The sequence below is a fragment of the Sparus aurata genome, chromosome 5 (assembly GCF_900880675.1).
Source record: "Sparus aurata chromosome 5, fSpaAur1.1, whole genome shotgun sequence".
In the NCBI taxonomy this organism is placed as follows: domain Eukaryota; kingdom Metazoa; phylum Chordata; class Actinopteri; order Spariformes; family Sparidae; genus Sparus; species Sparus aurata.
In genome coordinates this window covers 33,181,807-33,204,477 of record NC_044191.1, presented here as the reverse complement: position 1 = coordinate 33,204,477, position 22,671 = coordinate 33,181,807, and the positions used below count along the sequence as shown (strand labels likewise).

Below are 22,671 nucleotides of genomic sequence, written 5' to 3'. Positions count from 1 at the left end.
ACTGTTTGTGACCTTCCAGCTGATTCACATGTTCTACTAGAAAAAACACACACACACTGCTTTTATGACCAAAGCTCCCCCTGCTGGCACACATTCAACAAAGCCCAGCAAGGATCACCTCACGTCAGCTCGCCTGGATGCAGAGTGGCCCCCCATCACCCTGACACACTCTCATTTTCTCATACTAGTAACTTAGTTTGATATATTTGTTGCTTAGTAATGTTTTTTAATATATATATTTATTTTTTACTGTATTTGTGCCCGTTTCTTTATTAGCGGTGGGAAGTTACCCACGATAATTATAGTATTTCTATACACATTTCTGTTATTATTAGCAAGATGATTTCTGTTTGTCAAACGACATAATGTTTAATGGCGCAAACAAGATAAACACAGCTCCAAACTGATTCAAATCTGATGGTAAACACTAGTTCTAATGATAATCATCATTGTGTTTTACAGATTCTTCTTCTACTGTGGCAAAAAAAAAAAAAAGAGTGGTTAGATACTTGGTGGTGCATTCACGTACCACCACCAACAGGACTAGCTTAGCACACGAGCTAAATATAAAAATACTTATTAACGTTAAGAAACTGATGAGTCTTTAACCGAATGACAGCAAATGTTAATTAATACTTTAGGTTTATGATAAAATATTCTGAACGGCCATGTTTTGTTAGACAACACGTAAAAAGTTCAGGATGTTAAACGTTTTCGCCAGAACTCTTCGTTACGCACGCCGTTTTACGTGCTTACGTATGAACCAATCAGGGACAGTCGGATTTATGAAGTTTATTGTCCCACGTTTGTTTGGTAAAACAAGTGGCAGCGCGTAATTATTACTATAGTATTATTATCATTATTGTTATGCGGCAAATAATGATTTCAGCTTTTAAAACCCTCTCAACGTTTGGTTGCCTGGGTAACCGGAGAGAGGCAGGGCATCATGGGAGCTCGTTCACGAGCGCAAGAACTACGTCACCTATTCCTGTGTTGTTGTTTTTGTTTTTTAATTCCTTTTTTCACCGCTTATTCTGGACAAACATGAAATACTATTTAAATGCAAAAAACGACAACAGGCGGGGGGGGGGGGGGGGGGTGCGTGGGTTACTTGGTTTTGACCCGGAAGTGACATCAACAAGTCCTTCCTGCATCGAGACCGGCAAGATGGCAGCGGACACGCAGGTTTGTGTGGCTGGCTTTTAATAGTATACTATCGACTTACAGTAAGATATTCAACTACGTTAGAAACCAAATTGGTGGTAGATGGAGTGTAACTTGTATGTGTGTGTTGCATCTAACCGGAAACCCGCGTAGTGTTCAACGACAGCTAGCGAGCAGGCTGTTAGCTTTGTGCTACGTAGCCTTCAGTGTGTCACTTCATGACTGAGCTGCTGCAGCTAGCGAGAACCAGCCTGTTCTGATGGAGGACTGGTTCCTGTCCACAGTGGCCGGCGAGCCGAAGATTTGTTAGGAAAAACGAACACTTCAGGGGATAACGTCATTGTCATAAAGATGAATTTGTCTGAATTCCCAGAGTTAGGCAGAGAAAAATCACTGGTGTGATGAGGAGTTTAGCCACGCCTTCCAAAAAAGTGAATTAAAATCAGTCTGTTGATGTTGTGAATAAATCTAAGATACAGTATTAATCAGTTTAGTAGATAGTGACATGATAGATCTGCTGCTGGACCTTTATTGAGTTAAATGCATAAAGGGCAGTTCCACAAATAAAAGTCTCTCCCTCTGAATTAATCTCAATCCCACCCAGAACAATTTCAGATAAAATTGAAAACTGACAAATTTACACTGTTTTATTTATCCTTATACGATTACAGTTGTAAAAGGGGTCGACCAATGTTCCTTTATCAGGGCCGATTATTAGAAATCAAGGAGACTGAACCAGGGACCGATGTTGATCTAATAATGTTGAAATAAATATCAGTCAGTGATGAAATAATCCTTAATACATTTTACTCAAGAAATGTTCTTCAGTATCATTTCGAGGTACTTTACTTGGGTGTTTACATTTTCTCCTACATTATTCTTCCTCTCCACTACATTAATTGATGCAATCACTGCACATTGAGATTATTTAATGTGTATAGGCTGTAAATTGTGACGTGGTACCGATCAGATATTGTTGTAGGCGAGACATTGTGTGAGAGGATGCTGCATCAGAGCCAAAGTAGCAACTTTTTAAATTAGATTGTTTTTTGATGGCAACGGGAGAGAAAAATCACAGAGACCGATAACTGGTTAATGTTGAATATTGGCCCTGATAATTGGCCGGGGCTGATAGTCGGTCTACCCTGAGTTGTAATCAGAACGTCAATGTCCCAAATAGGAATTGACAAACTTGTCACTCCGGTTGATTTGATTATTGACAGGAAATCAATCAACTACTTGTGTATGTAATTGTAGACTGTATGTGGATAAATCGTCCTTCCGTGTTCCGCTCGATTGTGGTCCTGGACTAACTGCATACAAGTCTTTCTACTTACTGTGACTATGACTCCAGGTTTCAGATACACTGAAGAAATTTGCTGTGAACATAACTACAGCCAGCGTGAAGGAGCGTAAAGAGATATTTGGAGAGCTGAGGCAATGTATAAAGGGCAAAGGTGAGCAGTGTCTTCTTGTTTGTTGTCGTTAATAATGTTTCCCCACTTTGTTTAAAGTAGGCGCAACAATCCACACTAATACTTCTTCATAATGACACTCTTACAGAGTTACCAGAGCCTGCCATCAAAGGTCTATGCAAGCTCTTCTGCCTCACTCCACACAGATATCGGTAGGTGTTTGAAGCAGTAAGAAAACCACTCGTTACACAGTGGAAATATAAATTAAATGTATGTGTTTACATGGCTGTGTGTGTGCCTCTCAGCGATGCTGCGTCGCGCAGAGAGCTCCTCTCTGTCATCGCTCAGCTGGCTGACAGTCAGCCTGACATCCTGGTGACCAGCCTCCTCCACTGCCTGCTGAACAGCGCCGTCATCAGCAAAAGTGGCGAGCCAAGGTACACCCGTGAACATTATACTGAATTATATATATTTTTTTTATGTATGACTCAAGACTGCCATGATATACATGTTCTTTAGAGGTGTATGTCAACTTTTAGGAGATACAAAAATGAAATATGTATGTTTAGGAACCTGTTTCTGCTCTTCCTTTCGTCACGCCCATCTTATTATATTTGCAGTACAAGCTCCGGCTCTGCTGCCTTCGTCGGCTTGTCTTGGACCTGCCTTTTAGTCCACAGCGTGTTTTCTGCCCCAGAGAAGAGAGAAGGAGCCACCTGGAAGAAAATGGTCAGTAAAAGAATATCTGTTATCTATTTACACCGAGTTTTCCTTTTTGATAATTATCAGTAAATATGATGACGTATGATCACCTTGTGGTCTGTTGCCCTGTCTTGCAGGTCGAGGTTCAGAGCCTTCTCGTGGCGGAGGTTGTGGGCGGAGCGAAGACCACAGCTCAGAAATCAAGCCTGAAGAATCTCAGCCACCTCTGGGAAGAAGTGAGTACGGTAGAGTGTCTGAAACACACTGGCAGTAAAAGACAGGTCGATTTTGTTGAAGGAGAGAATCTTAACAATTACCTATTATTATCTGGTCATCACACCAACAGAGTTATTGACTTTGATACATCATTAGTATAAAACATTAATCAATACATCTTTTACCACGACAAAGAGATGAGAAGCGTCTGGCATCGTCTCATTTATTGCTGCCTGCCTGCCACCAGTCCTACTGTGGGCTCCAGCGTATACAGTCATTTATAGAAACAGCCATTTTGTCGCCTTTAACAGAACCCTGGACTGGTGGATCAATACTTCAGCACACTGTTGAGTCTGGACCAGAGCCCCACCACTCTGGCCATGCTGGGGATTTGTTTAGACTTCTGCACGGCTCATAAAGACAAAGAGACAATAGAGAAGCACAAGGTAAGTTCGTTTTTTTATCTAACAGAATCTCAGGTGGCTGTATTTGACACTACAATCATCAACCTTGTGTCTGTTTTTTTATTATTTATTTCAGAGTGCCCTGTTGGACCTGTACATAAAATCAGTCCTCATGAGCAAGACAAAACCACAGCAGCACATTCTGGACAAAAGTGGCTCCCTGCTGCGTCACGTGTCTCACTCAGAGTTCAAGGATCTGCTCCTCCCCACACTGCAGAAGACGATGCTTCGCAGTCCAGAGAACGCCATTCACAGTAAGATGCTATAAGTGTCAAGTGTTAAATACTCATCTGCACAGGCAGCTCTCGTTCAGTAGATTGAAACGGTGTCTGCTCTCTTTGCAGCCATTTCCTGCCTGCTGTCGGCTGTAACTCTTGACCTCAGTCAGTATGCCATGGACATCGGAAAGGCCGTCGCAAGTAAGGCCTTAATGGAAACGCAGTTCATTTGTTTTACATCCATCTAACGGAATGTTATTAAGTATACACTCAACTGCAGTGAGGGGAATGATTTATTTATTATTAATTAAATTACTATGTACTGTGTTATAGGCCAGCTGAAAGCTAATAATGCCCAGCTGATGGAGGAGGCGGTCCAGGCCATGCAGAACCTGGCTCAGCAGTTCAGCGATCACTCTGCTGTGCAGGACATCGTCACACACCTCTTCAAGATCCTCGGAGGTGAACTAATTAACCACCAGTTAGACTGAAGTATAATCTGGATTGCGTTCGGTTTGTTCACTTCAGTCTTAATATTGTGGTTGCAGGTTCGGAGGGAAAGCTCACAGTTGTTGCTCAGAAGATGAGTGTGCTGTCAGGTAAGAGGCCTAACAAACACCTGTGAGCTGTCAGCTGTTTCATTTCATCGTCGTTTTTTAGTCAAACGAAGAATTCTCTTTTTGTTTAAGGGATTGCCAGCTGCAGCCATCATGCTGTGTCAGGAACCTCCAGCCAGACTCTCAGCTCTGCAGTTGCTGTGATGTTCATCCCGTATTTACAACAAGAAGGTATCATCGCTCTTTGTGTTCCTACTCTCCTTCCCCTTTCCCCCCCCGATATAGAATCTAAAGGGCAGTGTTGCTCAAAACGTCACTAACTTGGTGTATTAAATAAGTGAATATTGAATATAGTTTAACCCCTTAAGGAACACCGTTCCAACATAGGAACACCCTTCATAAAAATGTTTTAAGCATCAGATCTTAACAGTATATACTCACTGTTGGAAAGCTGAGACTGTCGTGATTATTTTAAGCCCAAACACAAAGGAAAAAAGTTATTTCCAGACCATGTGATAGCCTTCTAAACTCACCATGACACAACATTAGAAAGAGCCCTCTACCGCAAGAAGCAAGAATGCCTACATACCTTCAGAGTGTTCCCTTTTTCCACAGCTACAACGTCATGCCACAATTTTTTTTCATAGTTCGCCAAGAGTCCATAGAATGGGAATATCCATGTCATTTTACCCAAAACTAGCTACAAGTGTGGAACCAGCAAGAAACCCTGCAGGGTCTTAGCTTTCATTTGAGACCAAGATTGTGTTTCTAGGTAAAGGGGTTCTCGAGTTAGAAGCCTTTGAATCTCAGTAGGCGCTCTTGGGAAAAAAAAAAACCCAAGCAAACCTCACAGACATGCCTTTAGAAAGAAAATTGTGAAAAGTCAATTTTTTTGACTTAAAATTTTGAGTGTAGCAAGCTGAGACCTGTGGCTGTGGCCTAATTGTGTCTGCTGTGTCCATAGACATACCTGAACCCTTATATCTTAGTCAGTTTATTGACGTTTGAATTGGACGGAAACCAAAACCTGTGTTCCAACCTCTGTAACTCTGTGTCAGTATGTCATAGAATCACACTTGCACTTCTAGAAAAAAAACTTGAGGGTGTTACCTTTCCAATGGTACCAAGCACATCCCTGAGTCTCAAACTATGTGGGAGTTGTCATGCTTTTAATTTCGGTATGTCGTTTTGGAAAAAGAACCTTAAAATAGGGCGTTCATTAAGAGGTTAAAGCATCAGGCCTGATTTTTACTGTTTTCATGTAGTTCACGAGGGCACCCTGGTGCATGCAGTATCTGTGCTGTCCCAGTGGAGCAGTCGTCTCACAGTGGAAGTTCCCACCGCTCTTTTGGATTGGTTGAAGAAAGCCTTCACCCTGAAGACCTCCACCTCTCTGGTCCGACAGGCCTACCTTCAGGCCATGCTCGGGGCGTTCAGAGGTCAGTCGCGCAAGAGATGTTCTGTTATGTGTCGAATGTACAGATCCATGAACTTAACTGAATCCTGAGTCCTGTGCTGTCACCTCTCCTCCGGTTTTTAGGCGACACTCTGGCCCAAGCCTCAGACCTCGTGCCTTTGCTCCTCCAAACAGTGGAGAAGGCTGTGGCACAAAACTCCCAGCATGCTTTGCTCGCAGAAGGCGTAGCAGCTTCTGTTCTTTTGAGTCGACTGACGCTGCTGGAGGCACAGCCAGGTAAGACGGACATCTCAATCATCATTTTTTTAACTTCTGGAGTCTCTTAGGAAGGAAAGTGATGAGGATGTTTTTGTGTCTCTGCAGAGGCAAAGTTCTCCACCTTCTGGAATCTGATCCTAGATGAGAAGAAGCCGCTTTTCACGACAGAGAAGTTCCTCTCCCAGGCCAACGAGGAAAGTAAGGCAACATTATCTTACTAGTTTAAGAGTCACTCGTTGAAAATTCAGCCAAAAATTCAGAACTCTTCCCAGTTCATGTCACGGATTTCTTGACAAATGTCTATTCTACACCTCTGAAATGATTTTTCACTGGATTGTGTTGAAATGTGTTTCTGAACATTTCTGATGTCTTCTTCTCTCCGTCTCCAGCTCTGCTCACAGTGTTGCAGCTCTGTGAAAGGCTCTTCCTGGATCACGCTCACAGGCTCAACTCCAGCAAGTCACAGTGAGTCTGTCCCTCCGTTGACATGTAGAGAAACTGTCTCAAAGTCAAGTTAAACAATGCATACTACAACATATACTTAGATCCTGTAGTGCTTGTGTCCCCGGTGAATTTTTCCCTGTTGGTAACTCTCCTGCAGGATGTATCATCACGCCACGGTTGCGGTTCTGCTCAGTCGCAGCTGGCGTGTGAGGAAGCGAGCGCAGCAGACAGTCAGGAAGCTGCTCTCCTCTCTGGGTGGCTCCAGTCTGGCCCACGGCCTTTTGGGAGAACTCCGCGTGGTCATCAACAAACACAAAGTACGTCATTTATTTTCATCACAGAGCCACATCTTTATTAGTTGGCTGTGGATCACTGATTGAATCAGCTGACTGCTACGGCTCAACCATTTAATAAAAACCAAGTTTGGTCTTTTTTAGTTTCTGACTGTTGGCTGTGAACTTTTAGGTTTTGCCTCAGGATGTCCTGGCATCAGAATCTGGAGAGCTCAGCGAGGTGGGTCGCAGCTACGTTCCTCCTCGCGCCCTGCTCGAAGCGCTGTGTGTCGTTTGCTCCGCTGCCAGCCAATGGGGTGACCCCGCAGAAGCAGAGAATCTGGCCATGGAGACCCTCATAGTCAGCCATCATCCATCCGTCGGTGAGACACTGAGATGCTCTCCAGAATTGAATCCCATATAAACTGTTGCCACATTTTTTGTTTTTTTTTATTAAAACAGGTTTGTTTGGATAGTCGCGTTGGAGCCCTGTCACTCATCACTCATCGTCTCCATCTCTTTCAGTTGTAGCTCGTCGTGGACTCTGGCCTGTTCTGCTCCTTTCCATGAAAATAAAGGCCAAAGAGTTTATAGAAAACAATCTGGAGGCCGTTCTGCCACATCTGCTGGAGGTCAACACGGACAATCAGGTCTGAAAACATCCCACACCGCTTTGTTTGGGCGCGGATACACAGATACATTTGAATAATAGTCAGGAGATTACCCAGCAGACCACTTGTTTTGTCCACTCTGTGTGGGCCATTCAGTGCTTCTTGTTATGACTAGACAGGACTGGACTCAACCCAACGTGTAACGGAGCTGTTAACTCTTTAGCTGTAATGATAATAATAGTAATAGAAGGTGAGGGTCAGGGCTGCACTGGGATAATAATTTAGGCCAATCTCCACATTCAGTCTGTTCACAACAACTTATTTCATTTTTGTTTTATCGTTTTTATGATTTCTGTTGATGCCTGTAACATATCTTTCACTTTAGATATAAACATAACAACTAGTGTAGTTTTGACAGCCCTGTTTCTTCAGAGTTAATCAATTGCTCTTCCATAGTTAATTTCCTATTTTGCACTTTGGGATGTGTATTTGTTTTGCACCTGGCGTTTCCTTCAGAGCTCTGTCGGGACATGAATATTTGTTACGCTACCAGGATGTTTAACCGTCACATTTTTCTCCTCAGGCTGTGAAAAACGCAGTGGGTGCCCTCTCCAGCCTCTCCCCTAACAAGCTGTTACCGCGTGTGATCAGTCACGTCACCGAGGCGCTTTCCCGGCCTGCTTTATGCCACGTCACCAAGGAAGAGTATGCCATCATGCTGACGCCCGACGGAGAGCTGTACGACAACAGCATCATCCAGAGGTAATGCGCAGCCTCTGCCACAGCTTCGGACTCTCTGTTGTCTGTTTGGCTTTTTTTCTTTACTTTTGCTTTCTGCGTCCACGTGCGCTGCAGTGCCCAGAAGGAAAGCACCAAGAAGGTCAACATGAAGAGGGAGAACAAGGCGTACTCCTACAAGGAACAGATCATTGAGCTGGAGTTACAGGAGGTGAAGTGCTCGTACTACCGTTTTATGTATTTTTTGGCGGTGTGGATTTCTGGAAAAGATGTTGACTTTTCTTTAAACTCGCAGGAGATAAAGAGGAAAAAAGGCATCAAAGAGGAACTTCAGCTAACAAGCAAACAGAAGGAAATGATGCAGATGCAGCTGGAAAAGGAGGCGGCTATTCGCAAAAGGCTTCGCGGGGTATGACGCCAAGTCATCCAGATTAATACCCTAAAACTGAGCGAATAAAGCGTGACAGTCTAGTTACTGAGCTGCTGTACTTTTTGTTGTCCTCAGCTGGACGTGGAGCTGCAGAGCGCCGTGGGTCTGCTGGAAGCTCTTCTGATAGAGAGGCCATCTCGGATCACCCAGGAGCTCCCTCCTGTCCTGCAGGTCCTGATTCCACTGCTCCAGTCCCCTCTGGCTGCTCCTCGCATCCATCAGGTCTTCTTGGACATCGGAGTGTGCCTCATGCCAAAACACCTTCACCATCTGGGTACGCAGCTCGTCTTCGTGTTGTATTTCATTGACAGATTGCAGCTTAAGCATCTTGAGTAAATGTTTAGTTTTTTCTCCTTCTAGCTGTGCTCGTCGGACACGTGACTCTGCGGCTGCTGAAGCCAGAATGCGACCTGGACGAGGCCTGGGGACAGGAGGATCTGGACACAGCAGTTCAGCGCACCGTGCTGCTTCTGCACAACCACACTGTCCCACAGAGAGATGCCAAGGCTGCTGGTGAGTACAAGACAAAGTTCCACTGTTAACACCAGAAGCAGACCGATTGTTTTCAACGTATCCACTGCACATACACACTTTTTGTTTCTAAATCGTTTCTTGCTAGAAATAAAAGTTTTTGATGTTGCTTGAATGTGTCCAGACTTCAGGAATCTAATATTAGACTGTTTCTTGTGTTCATTTCTCCTCAGATGTGGCTCCGCTGTCTGCTCCCGCCTTCTCCTTCTGCTTCCCTCTCCTCAACGCAATGCTCCGGGACTCTTCAGGCAGCGACGAGGAGACGGAGAACCTGATGACCAAAGCCTTGCAAGTCGTCACAGAACACTCCCAGCTTCGGGCCGAAACAGAAAGCGATGACGTCTTCATAGACGAGGTAAACGTCCTATCATTTTGTCTGTGACCTGCACAGTGGGAAAAACAAAAAAAAAACATCTGTCAGACAACCAGAAACACCTGAGAAATCATCGGCACGTCTCAACATTAGTTTACTAACGAGGCTTCTACTGTCTCTTGTGTTCGCACATCTTTTCCGTAGCTTCAGGCAAAATCATCGGTCTGTAAAAATGAACAGCCCAGTTAATTATAAAAAGCTTTATGTGACATGATAACCATTTGATTTGTAGTTTATTGGATCTCTGTACTGACTGTTGTGTTGTCTCGTCTCAGAACGGCCCAGAGCTGCTTCCGCGTGTCACCATGCTGCTGCTGCTGACCAGAATTATTTCTACAGCCACCCCGAGACTGCAGGTAAAGAAAGGGATTGATGATGATATCGTCACATTAATGACAGCAGTGTTGCTGAGCTCTGTGATGTTTCACACTGTGTTTCAGGTGTTAGCAGCTCAGTGCCTGACAGCCCTGTGTGCCAGCGCTGGAGGAGGAGACGGCTGCGCTGTGGCAGAGCAGCCGGAGATCGACGTCCTGCTCGAGGCTCTCCTCTCACCCTGCTTCTCTGTGCGGGACGCTGCCCTCAGGGTGAGCTACAGTTCATTCTGATATTTGTTGATTGATCTGTCCCACAGTAAAGGTACGTATGTATTACAGACAGAAAGTGGCAACACATTTGATGTGTAACGCTGATGTTTATTTCTACTCAACATGCTCTTAACATTCATTCTGTCTGTGCTCAGGGATTGTTGGAGATGGAGTTTGCTCTGCCCACAGACAGCTCAGAGTCCAGCGGGTTGAGTCTGCTGCGCAGGCTTTGGGTTGCCAGGTTTGATGTTGAAGAGGAGGGCCGAGCCTTGGCTGAAAAGTATGTAGTACAGGGGTGTCATGCTCTTTTCCTCTGTTAGCTGTTTAGCTGGAAATTATAGCTGCTGTTTTCCTGCAGACTTACATTTTTGCACTGTGACTGAGAGTGTAAACTGTGAGAGCTGTGAATTCAACAGTTAAACTAACGTGTTGCCTTGTCCTTTCCCCTCAGACTGTGGGAGTCTCTGGGTCTGGAGTTGGTCCCTGAGCTCTGCTCCCTGCTGATCGGAGACGTCACCCACCACGAGGAGGCCGTCCGATCTGCCAGCGCCGAGGCTCTGTCAAGTGCCGTGTCCGAATACAGAGACCAGGCTCCCACCGTGCTCGGCCAGCTCACTGAGCTGTATCACCAGAAACTCTATGTGAGGCCCTGAACCCCAGACCACATCACAATATAACTCTTCTAGCTTCAGTACCACTGGTGGATTAATTTGATCCCAAGATAAAAGACTGATAGTTTTGTGTTCATTATTTTTTCAGAGACCACCTCCAGTGCTGGATGCTCTCGGCAGAGTCATCTCTGAAGCTCCACCTGACCAATGGGAGGCCAGGTACACTTCAGTGTTCGTTTGCAAAGATGAGATAAACCTGCATTTTTAAAAATGTTTTCATCTTGAAGCAAAAATACATAAAATCAGTGCGTCCTGGGGGCCTTAGCTAATGGATGCACAATTAACCACCATAATGTCGACTTGAAAAACGACAGAAAAACACAGGAAGATGCTTGTCTACTTTTCTCTGTGTTATTTTGAGGCAGTCCAGACAGAGGTGACAAGAGACCATTAAATATTACATGTTCCTTTGCGCTGAACTCTTTCGCACTTCTTTGTCAGGTGTGGCATTGCTCTGTCTCTGAACAAGCTGTCCCAGTACCTGGACGAATCTCAGGTCACCCCTCTCTTCCTCTTCTTCGTCCCCGACGCTCTTAACGACCGCCACACTGAGGTGCGGCGCTGCATGCTGGACGCCGCCCTCGCTGCGCTCAACACGCACGGAAAGGTAATGTTTGCTCTTCTTCTTTCAGCCTGTGCATTTGTGCAAGTATGTACTATATGGCCAGTGATATCTTGCACTGCATTGTTAACCAACTGCTTTCTGTAACAGGACAATGTGAGCTCCCTGCTGCCGGTGTTTGAGGAGTTTCTGAAGAACGCCCCGCAGGACGCCAGCTACGACTCTGTCCGTCAGAGTGTGGTTATTCTCATGGGCTCCTTGGCCAAACATCTGGACAAAAATGACCCCAAGGTCAAACCCATCGTGGCCAAGCTCATCACTGCGCTCTCTACACCCTCACAGCAGGTTAGCAACGTATCTTAACTTCAAATCACATCATACATGGTTCAGGGTGTTCAGAATCTGAGAGTTTGAACTACAATCTCACGTGGTTTGTCGTCCCTCATCAGGTCCAGGAGTCTGTGGCCAGCTGTTTACCTCCTTTAGTTCCGGCCATCAAGGAGGACGCTGCAGGGATTGTGAGGAACCTGCTGCAGCTGCTGCTGGAGAGCGACAAGTACGCAGAGAGGAAGGGAGCGGCGTACGGACTGGCTGGCCTGGTCAAAGGTCTCGGGATCCTCGCGCTCAAACAACAGGACATCATGACCACGCTGACCGACGCCATCCAGGACAAGAAGAACTTCAGACGGAGGGAAGGTCGGTGAAGTATTAATGCACACGTGTTGATGCAGATATTATGTGTCAGACTGCATCTTCTTCATTGTATCTACAGAAGCCAACATCTACTGTCACCAAAATCTTCATTTACAGAAAGTATTTTTTTGGTTTCATCAGGTAAGAAAGCTCTGACCACATGTCTGTCTCTGTTCAGGAGCGCTGTTTGCCTTCGAGATGCTCTGCAATATGTTGGGGAAGCTGTTTGAGCCGTACGTGGTCCACGTGCTGCCACACCTCTTGCTCTGCTTTGGAGACGGAAACCAGTATGTCAGAGAGGTGAGCAGGTAGATCAGATACCTCAGTCCACTGGCGTGTTCTGCGTGAATTATCTTACTTTTCATCAAAGTGTCCTGCTGTAAATTATAAGATGTTTCTCTGCACCATCAAGTGTTTCTGAGTATTTACATTAAAATGTAACAATGTGGACGTAACACCTGATCGGTGAGACTGTTGTCGTATCCCTGTCTTGTGTTTTCATCCCTTCCTTCTCTTCCACCAGGCTGCAGATGACTGTGCCAAAGCTGTGATGAGGAACCTGAGCGCCCACGGGGTTAAACTGGTTCTTCCCTCCCTGCTGGTGGCCCTGGAGGAGGAGTCGTGGAGAACTAAAGCCGGTGAGGAGCCTTTAGATGCACAGGACCCCCTGGAGATCCTGATAATCATGACACAATTGTACACAACTCTGACGACAAAGGTTAGGTTTAATACAGGGACAGTCACAATTAAACAGTACCTCTCTGTGACCCCCCCACTTTCCTCCAGGCTCGGTGGAGTTGCTCGGTGCCATGGCGTTCTGTGCACCCAAACAGTTGTCGTCCTGCCTGCCGAGCATCGTCCCCAAGCTGACCGAGGTGCTGACCGACTCCCACGTGAAGGTGCAGAAGGCCGGCCAGCAAGCGCTCCGACTGATCGGCTCTGTCATCCGCAACCCCGAAATCCTGGGTGAGTGACTCTTAAGTGACTTCACGTCAGAACGTATCATATCACTAGCATGTGCTGAAGGATCTGCGAGTTTACATACCGTGATGGTGATGTTGTTCTTCCTCTCTCAGCCATCACGCCCATCCTGCTGGACGCTCTGACCGATCCGTCCAGGAGGACCCAGACGTGCCTGCAGACGCTGCTCGACACCAAGTTTGTCCACTTCATCGACGCCCCCTCCCTGGCCCTCATCATGCCCATCGTCCAGAGAGCCTTCCAGGATCGCTCCACCGACACTCGCAAGATGGCGGCTCAGATCATTGGAAACATGTACTCCCTGACTGACCAGAAGGTACACGGCATTAACGAAATATCCGAGTGAACTACAAAACAAAATCAAGCCGTTAGGTTTTGTTTACGCTGCGATACATCTCGTTGTTTGTAGGATCTGTCCCCCTACCTGCCGAGCGTCATTCCCGGACTGAAGGCCTCTCTGTTGGACCCGGTGCCTGAGGTGTGTTCAGTAATAGAAGCGGTACCATCATTTTGTGCCTTGTGTGTGTGACGTTGAAGCTTCAGCTGCTCTTCATCTTCCTCCCCAGGTTCGTACAGTCTCAGCCAAAGCCCTGGGCGCCATGGTGAAGGGGATGGGTGAATCCTGCTTTGACGACCTGCTGCCGTGGCTCATGGAGACTCTGGCCTCCGAGCAGAGCTCTGTGGATCGCTCTGGAGCCGCACAAGGTCGCTTCTTCTACTCTGTCACTGTGTTGTTTCTGTTTTACTCTGTGTCTATATATATCACTCACTGGACGATGTGTGTGTTGGTGTCTTCAGGTCTGGCTGAGGTCATGGCGGGACTCGGCGTGGAGAAGCTGGACAAGCTGATGCCAGATGTGGTGCAAACAGCCAGCAAGATCGATATCGCGTCTCACGTCAGAGATGGCTACATCATGATGTTCATCTACCTGCCCCTCACCTTTGGAGACAGGTTTACTCCCTATGTCGGACCCATCATCCCCTGCATCCTCAAGGTACTGTTGGGACCAGAATGTTTGTTTTTACTCGTCTTGCTGCGGTCGAACACTTTGCTGTGATTTTAAACGCACATACGCAGGTAACGGCGACAGATTTTGGCGAGAAATACTGTAATCTCACTCCTCGCTCTCCTCTCTTTCCCACCGCAGGCTCTGGCCGATGAGAACGAATACGTGAGAGACACGGCACTGCGAGCCGGCCAGCGAATCATCAGCATGTACGCCGAGACCGCCATCGCGCTGCTGCTTCCCGAGCTGGAACAGGGCCTGTTTGATGACCTGTGGAGAATCAGGTCAGATTTAAATCCACAGATACACATTAATGATTGATTAAGTGTCACTCTCATACTGACTGGTTGTGTGTCGGTGTCGTCGGTGGTTGCAGGTTCAGCTCGGTGCAGCTGCTTGGAGATCTGTTGTTCCATATCTCGGGAGTGACAGGAAAGATGACCACAGAGACCGCTTCTGAGGACGACAACTTTGGAACAGCTCAGTCCAATAAAGTATGAATACATTTTTCTACAACAAAAATCCTCTAATTAATAAAAGGGAGTTGTCTTTCTCTTAAGTCTTTATCATTGCTGACCTTCGACCTTTTCTCTCCCAGGCTATCATTGGAGCTCTCGGAGCTGAGCGGCGTAATCGCGTCCTCTCCGGCCTGTACATGGGCCGCTCCGACACTCAGCTGGTGGTTCGACAGGCTTCCCTCCACGTGTGGAAGATTGTTGTGTCCAACACCCCCAGGACTCTTCGAGAGATCCTCCCGACTCTCTTCACTCTGCTGCTGGGCTTCCTGGCTTCCACCTGCCCTGACAAGAGAACGGTATTCCTCCTTTTAACTTTGTGAACCCACTCTGTTTTTAGTCTCCCCCTCTGCTTGGCGACTGGCAGCACTGTTTGTTTCTCCTGCCACTGTGAAAACACCTGCCGTGTGTCTGCGTGCTTTTAGATCGCTGCTCGGACGCTGGGTGATCTGGTGAGGAAGCTGGGAGAGAAGATCCTCCCTGAGATTATTCCCATCCTGGAGGAGGGACTGCGCTCTGACAAGAGCGACGAGAGGCAGGGAGTCTGCATCGGTCTCAGCGAGATCATGAAGTCCACCAGCAAAGACGCAGTGAGTCATGCAGTCACAACAACACACACGTTTCACTTTACAAGCCTGTAGCATCATAGTGAGTGAAGTTGAATGAGATAAAGATTATAGAAACCCGCAGCAGGAGAGGCACAAAAAATCTTTGTTATATTATCCATCCTACTACATCAACCCTGTAGATTCAAAGTACTAGAAATAAAGTTAATAAATGAGGATTCTGGGAATTGCATTATTTAACTTTGCTAACCTGAAGGTGTTTTGATTTGTAGGTGCTCGTCTTCTCGGAGTCGCTGGTCCCCACGGTGAGGAAGGCTCTCTGTGACCCTCTGGAGGAGGTCAGAGAGGCTGCAGCCAAAACCTTTGAGCAGCTTCATGCGACCATCGGTCACCAGGCGCTGGACGACATCCTGCCCACCCTGCTCAAACAGCTGGTGAGGGAACGAGGAGACAAACACTGGTCGGATAGCATTCATAAGTTTTCAGTGTGGTTATTAATACGCTGACTGTCTTTTCTCAGGATGACGAGGAGACAGCCGAGTTTGCTTTGGACGGCCTGAAGCAGGTCATGGCGGTGAAGAGTCGATCTGTGTTGCCTTACTTGGTTCCAAAGGTAAAATGTCACAGCTGAGCTTTCCTTTTTTTTTTACTCCTCATTAATGTGACTGGCTGTGTCTGACTAAAGTGAATGTCCTCTCTGGTCGTACCAGCTGACTGCTCCTCCCGTGAACACCCGTGTGCTGGCCTTCCTGTCCGCCGTGGCTGGAGACGCCCTGACACGCCACCTAGGGGTCATCCTGCCCGCCCTGCTCTCCTCCCTCAAAGGAAAGCTGGGAACAGAGGATGAAGCACAGGTGATACCAGCGGTCACAAGCTCAAATATCCACAGCTGCTCTTGTGTTTGCCCCTTCCTCATGAAGAACAAAGAGTAACCCCTGTGTGTCACCTTTGCTGCAGGAGTTGTGCAGCTGTCAGACAGTGATCCTCTCAGTGGAGGATGAAGTGGGCCAGCGGATCATCATCGATGACCTGTTGGAGGCCTCGCGGGGCCCCGACTCCGGCCTCAGACAGGCTGCCGTCACCATCCTCAACGGATACTTCGCCCGCACCCGCCTGGACTACAGCGCTCATACTCGCTCCCTGCTGTCAGGCCTCATCCGCCTCCTCAATGACTCCAACCCAGAGGTCCTGGCTCAGAGCTGGGACACCATCAACTCCATTACCAAGGTGTGTAAACACAGGGACATTTTGACCAAAACAGATCAGCGCTTTGATTCTTTCTTAATGAAACATGTGGCCTAACTTTTGGTGTTTCTGTTGTATAGAAACTGGATGCGAGCAGCCAGCTGGCTCTGATCGACGACCTGCATCGAGACATCAGATCAGCAGCTGCAGATGTTAGAGGCCAGCACCTGCCTGGATTCTGTCTGCCCAAGAAGGTAAGAAGTGCACATCGGGACCTTAGTACAGCGTGGTGGTTTTGTTCTGGTATTTCTAGCTTTTACAGAATCCTTGTGTCTTTTTGAACTCCCGTGTTGTTCCTCTGCTGAACACAAAAACCTATTCATCCCGTTATTGTTTTTTGCAGGGGGTGACTTGTATCCTGCCTGTCCTGAGAGAAGGGGTCCTCACTGGTAGCCCTGAGCAGAAGGAGGAGGCAGCTAAAGCATTAGGAGGCGTCATCAAACTGACCTCGCCCGAGGCACTGCGGCCGTCTGTCATCAACATCACCGGACCGCTCATTCGTATCTTGGGAGACCGCTTTGCCTGGTCGGTGAAGACGGCTCTGCTGGAGACTCTCACCTTGCTGCTGGCGAAGGTCTGCACCCGTTTCTCCGTGTCAGACGTGCAAAAGGCTAAAAACAGTTGAAAACACTGATTCATCTCCACAGATTAATCGATGTATCAATCATGTGGCTCTCTCCTCCAGGTGGGCATTGCCCTGAAGCCCTTCCTGCCTCAGCTGCAGACCACCTTCCTGAAGGCCCTGCAGGACTCGAGCCGTGCGGTGCGGCTCAGGGCTGCCGAGGCTCTGGGTCAGCTGGTTTCCATCCACACCAAAGTGGACCCACTTTTCACTGAGCAGCTCTCTGCCATCCGCAACGCTGAGGACTCAGGAGTCAGGTGAGCAGAGTGATACTGACATCGTCAATCAGAGGACACTATAAAAACACATCGCTCAGTTTGGTAACGCTGAATGAGATTATTTTTAGATGGTGTAGCTCTTAATATCACAGATCTCCATCAATCAATCAATCAAACAGTATTCATATAGCACATTTTGAACAAATCAAAATGCTTCAGAAAATCTGCAATAAAATAACGATAACGATCAAATAAATTGGCCGTGACTGCAGTTTTAATGAAGTAGAAATAAAAACCCACTGATGGAGATCATTCCTGCTCATGTACAGAAAATTATTGTTAAATTAAAATTTTAAAAATTAATTTTGCTGGGAATGATTTCAGAATCATTGGCCGGAGGCTGGTCTGGACCACTGGGGTCCCAAACTGAACCTGAGAAAGTCCCAAAATGATGATTAGTTGCAAGACAGAAAACGTATTGATCTGTTGTTTCATTTTCCGACTTTTCTTTCTTTTTGTTTTTGCACATGTTCACCCCTTCGAACCGCTGCAGATTCTTCCAATGAAGCGATCTGAGAAGGAAACACAAATAAATAATTGACTAATAATAATAATAATTTGTGAGATTTGACATAACCACAGGTGAATAATATATCACATATAATTATACCCCATGAATAGACATGTCAGTACAGATTTGCAGTTTGTCCACCAGAGGGCGCTGACGAGTTTGTTTTTCACCTGTGTGTTGTTCCCCTCAGTTTCTGTTCAGTTCTTTAAAAAACAAATCAAAGGTCTCAAAAATGTTTGTTTGTGTTATTTATGTATGTAAAAAAATGTATTTATTGATATTTTTTACATAAATGAACCAATATAACTTAATTCTGAGAGATTTTCCAAACTCTCTATATCTTTATAATTATCTATATCTGCTTCAAACATCTCTGATATTTAGCTATTTCCTACATGGTAGAAGACGTCCTAAACTAAAGAGTCTGGATTCTGTTTTCTTTTGTTGTTCTTTGTTAATATAATCCAATAAAAGCTGTTGATTGTTGATTTTAGTGCACAGCTCTCGTTCTCATGCTCGTGTTGTGCTTTGTTACCCCTCCCACAGGGAAACTATGCTCCAAGCCCTGAGGTTTGTCATCCAGGGGGCCGGGTCAAAGGTGGACCCAGCCATCCGCAAGAACATCACCACCACATTGCTAGGCATGCTGGGACATGATGAGGTATGTCAGGGGGAGCAGATGCCTTACAGCAGCAACTAGAGCTGAGGAGATTTCTTTTAATCTGTGCTAACACGCCTTGTTTTTTTTTCCACCCCGGGGGCCAGTTAAAGCTGCTGAATAAATAAATTAATAACCCATGAAATAGAGTGTAAAACGTAGACAGACGCGAGAGTTGTTCAGCGGTTTCCTCTGTGATCACAGTAGAAAAACGGAAGTGAGGCAGAGAGGATGTGGTTTATCTAAAAAAGGTGGTTTTGAGCCAGCACTTCAGTTTGAGACTAGATGACTGTCAACCGGTCTGTCTGTCTGTCTGTGTGCACGCACATAGGATGCAACGCGTATGGCGTCAGCCGGCTGTGTTGGCGAGCTGTGTGCCTTCCTGTCGGAGGAGGAGCTGAAGAGTGTGTTACTTCAGCATGTGTTGGGTTAGTATTCATATGCAAAGTAATCATCACAAGATCACATAGTGTGTTTTAATGTCATTAATGTCCCCATTTGCTGTCTTTTTACAACAGTAGTCGTTATTATCATTATCTTTACGCTAACAGATCTCATGATAAATGTCCAACGAATGAGGTAATCTGTTGTTTTTTTTCAGCGGACGTGTCTGGTGTTGACTGGATGGTGCGTCATGGTCGCAGCTTGGCCCTGGCTATAGCTGTGAAGGCGGCTCCTGAGAAGCTGTGTGGGAAGGACTACTGCGATACTGTGACAGAGACAATTTTGACCAACGCCACCGCTGACAGGGTGAGGAGAGTCTGTGTGGCCTTCTGTTCTTTTGACAATATGCATCTCACTTCCTTCATGAAAGCTGAAATCATGGGAAATACAGTAGGCACATTCTCAAGGTGTGGTTCTATTGGGAGTTACCTGTTAGCAATTTCTCGGCTGAAATCTTGTATTTACCAGAGGAGGTGCCAGGCCAAGAAATAGTCCCAACAGTGCAAAATTACAAAACAACATTCCTATAATTGAGCATCTGGATCTGTTAGCTGTACAGATAACAGTTATTACTTGTACATAGCCACAAAGAGATAAATGACATCATCGTCATGCATCCTGTAAACGTCTGCTCAAAATGAAAATAGTATCAAAATGTTTTTCTACAGTCTCGTCTCCTCTGCTGTTCCCCTACATTATACATTCGTTCCTGCTGCCCTAATATGTGTCAGTACATTTCCATAATAGTGATCGTGCTCTTCTTCCAGATTCCGATTGCCACCAGCGGGATCAGAGGGATGGGATTCCTGATGAGGCATCAGCTCAGGACTGAGGGACTCAGTGTTTCCCAGCGAATGATCACACAGTTAGTGAAGGTAAAGCAGGAACTGTTTGATTCAGCTGACATTTGACTATCTACTTTGCTTTTTCAAGCAAGTAAGGAAGTGAGTGTCATTAAGTGCTGAAATGTTCTTCACCCTATTGGCTCTGTTGTCTGTATGAGTTCATGCAGAGTGATCAACATTCAGTCATTTTCTATAATCGTCTCACTTTTTATGATCAAGCTCGAGCGTGTTCTAGTTCAGACTCTTGTTGAAAACATAAATTAAAGCTGCATAAATGATTTTTTTTCTTATTAACAACGGGTGGAAGTACAGTGTCAAATGTGTCACTATGTCAATATCGTGTTCGTATCATTGATTACACAAGAAATGGGCCGAGCTTCTTGTTCTGAAGTGTGAAAACAAGGCGGATGTGCCTTAAAAATGCATTCCTCCTAATGGCCTGCAGGGGGCGTCTCCACTGGTTTCAAAAAGATGCTCCTACTTTATTGATTTATTACCTCAGTCAACAGTTTCCTAATGTTTTTATGGTCTCAATCGCTTGTCCCAGGTCTTCCTCATCACAGCACGATGTCCATTTTGTACATTGTTGTCCAATTAAGAGTTAATTAAAAGATACAGCAGGGTGTCCTCGGCTTCACAGTCAGATCCAATCAGGATATCCTCCCCAGCTCCATCCTCTCGTTCAAATATCAAGTCCATAGTAATTGCTGCCGGTGTCATATCCATTCAGTCCCACCTGAATCCATTTTATTTTCCCCAAAACACCCAGAAGTCAAGTACGCATATTCAATTGAAGTGTTTTTGTGGCACTGTGATTATTTGTGTCGTGACGTCTCCTCGTCTCTGTGACCACGCAGTGTCTTCAGAACCAGTCGAGCGACATCAGACTGGTGTCGGAGCGGGTGTTGTGGTGGGTGTTCAAAGACCCCACGATGCCCCCCATGGAGGTCGCCCTCATCAAGCCCCTCCTGAAGGGTCTGCTGGATAACACCAAGGACAAGAACACCAGCGTCCGGTCTCAGAGCGAACACACCATCGTCAACCTGCTGCAGCTCCGCCAGGGAGAGGAAACCATGCAGGTCGGACGATGATTATTCACACATGTATGTAACGTAAATATAACTGAAGACTTTTTTTACTCATTCCTCCTTTTTTCCTCTCTTTCCACGATTCAGGGTCTTACTGCCATTCTTGATTCTGCAAGTAACGACCTGCTGTCAGAGTGTCACCGCAGGTCCCTGAAGAAAATCGCCAGCCTGCCAGACTCCAATGAAGAGATAGACGATACGATCCTAACGTGATGGAGCAGGACTGATCTATGAAACGATCTCTGCAGATCCCCGCTGTACAACCCCAGACACGCTCGCCACACATGCCAATGTTGCTCTTTGTGGACGGTGGCTGAGATGGGCAGTGTTTTCTCATTTACCCCCCAATAAATTCCTTTTTTTTTTCTTTCTCTCTTTGCATCATTGTTGCGGCCTTTAAGCCCAATTTATAACTTTTTATTTTATTTTACCTCGCAGTATTGCAGGTTATTCTCCTGTAATGAACTACATAAGGCCAATTCTGTTTTGGTGTTTCGGTGTTTTGCTACTTGTTTTACCAAAATGATTTCAGGCATTTAATATGCTGCTTTAATGAAACGACTCCCCAGTGTTTAACTTTTATTTGGACTTTGTGTGTAAGAGTTGTACGGGGGCGATAGCAACATCTTAATGAAATCCTTCTTATGTCAGTGACACGGTTGTAAAAAGGCAATACAAAATAAAAAGATCTTGATTTCATAATGTAGTGTTTGAAACACTGGAAGGCTGTTTGTTTTATTTCAGGGCGGGTCTGGGATCATTACTGTTACGCCACAGATTACTCTGTGCAAGACCTCGTGCAGGGATGTTGTTAGGAAGCATAATCATCAGTGAAGGGAGAGATTTTAAATGTATTTTTATTTAAAACGTTTTGCCGGGATCATCTTTAAAGTTCTTTATTTTTATTTATTTATTTAAGATTTCTTTTTTATCCATTTTTAATATCTGATCTAAATTATTTCTCTTCAGTGTTTAAGACTTTTGATGTTGTGAGGGGAAGAAATACCAGGATTATCTTTTCTAGGTTCCTTTTTTTTGTTTTTCCGTGAAGAGATTTTTTTTTTTTTTTTTGTGTGTGAAGCTGTATTTTAAATCAGAATATTTATTTTATCTGTGGAATTGAGTGGAAAAAAAATAAATGATGATGCTTTCACATGGAAAAAAAAATCCACTCTGAAAAACTCTAAAGTAATTAAATTTTTGGGGGTATCCGTGAAAACATTTTTAAAAATATTTTTTTCTCGAGCAAGAAATGTTTTTGACTCGGTTCTTGGGATTTTTTTTTTTTTTTTTCACATGTAAAAACATGTTTTTGTGTGTGATTTTAATGTAATTTTTCCATTTGTGAAAACATATTAGAAAAAGAAAATATCATGAAAAAAAAATATTTCACTATGTTTACACATGACAGGAAAATTCTTGTTTATTCATTTATTTCATTTACTATCAAATGTTTTCAAAAAATGGGGGGAAAAGGGACTCAGAAGTCATTAAAACAGGAGAGGAAATAAAACAGCTCACCAGAATAAAAGCATAGCTCTCTTGTCCCCCGGGGCTTCCGTAGCAGGGTGATAACGGTCGTTAATGTGAT

The 22,671-nt window shown here is 45.4% G+C and overlaps 1 protein-coding gene across 2 annotated transcripts; it reads left to right on the top strand.

Annotated features, from left to right (window-relative positions):
- The first annotated feature begins 1,112 nt into the window (after window positions 1-1,112).
- Window positions 1,113-21,804, top strand: gcn1 (GCN1 activator of EIF2AK4). 2 transcript variants are annotated; one of them, XM_030417282.1, is made up of 57 exons: window positions 1,113-1,185; window positions 2,519-2,621; window positions 2,728-2,791; window positions 2,885-3,016; window positions 3,200-3,308; window positions 3,419-3,517; window positions 3,809-3,943; window positions 4,038-4,215; window positions 4,306-4,380; window positions 4,513-4,641; window positions 4,728-4,778; window positions 4,869-4,967; window positions 6,002-6,175; window positions 6,277-6,429; window positions 6,517-6,609; window positions 6,801-6,876; window positions 7,013-7,172; window positions 7,321-7,510; window positions 7,653-7,777; window positions 8,322-8,500; window positions 8,594-8,687; window positions 8,772-8,885; window positions 8,982-9,180; window positions 9,267-9,419; window positions 9,611-9,792; window positions 10,086-10,166; window positions 10,251-10,394; window positions 10,550-10,674; window positions 10,846-11,035; window positions 11,154-11,224; window positions 11,507-11,672; window positions 11,778-11,972; window positions 12,077-12,323; window positions 12,499-12,620; window positions 12,844-12,958; window positions 13,107-13,286; window positions 13,397-13,617; window positions 13,711-13,779; window positions 13,868-14,006; window positions 14,100-14,296; window positions 14,450-14,592; window positions 14,685-14,802; window positions 14,907-15,122; window positions 15,249-15,413; window positions 15,662-15,823; window positions 15,910-16,002; window positions 16,100-16,243; window positions 16,347-16,616; window positions 16,715-16,828; window positions 16,978-17,208; window positions 17,320-17,513; window positions 18,592-18,706; window positions 19,035-19,131; window positions 19,305-19,453; window positions 19,915-20,022; window positions 20,850-21,071; window positions 21,168-21,804. In XM_030417282.1, exons 1-57 carry the CDS (start codon window positions 1,168-1,170, stop codon window positions 21,291-21,293), a joined length of 8,013 nt encoding a protein of 2,670 aa, XP_030273142.1. In that variant the 5' UTR covers window positions 1,113-1,167; the 3' UTR covers window positions 21,294-21,804. The 2 variants fall into 2 exon arrangements, with proteins under 2 accessions (XP_030273142.1, XP_030273141.1); XM_030417281.1 differs by having other exon boundaries at window positions 8,591-8,687.
- Window positions 21,805-22,671: the final 867 nt, after the last annotated feature.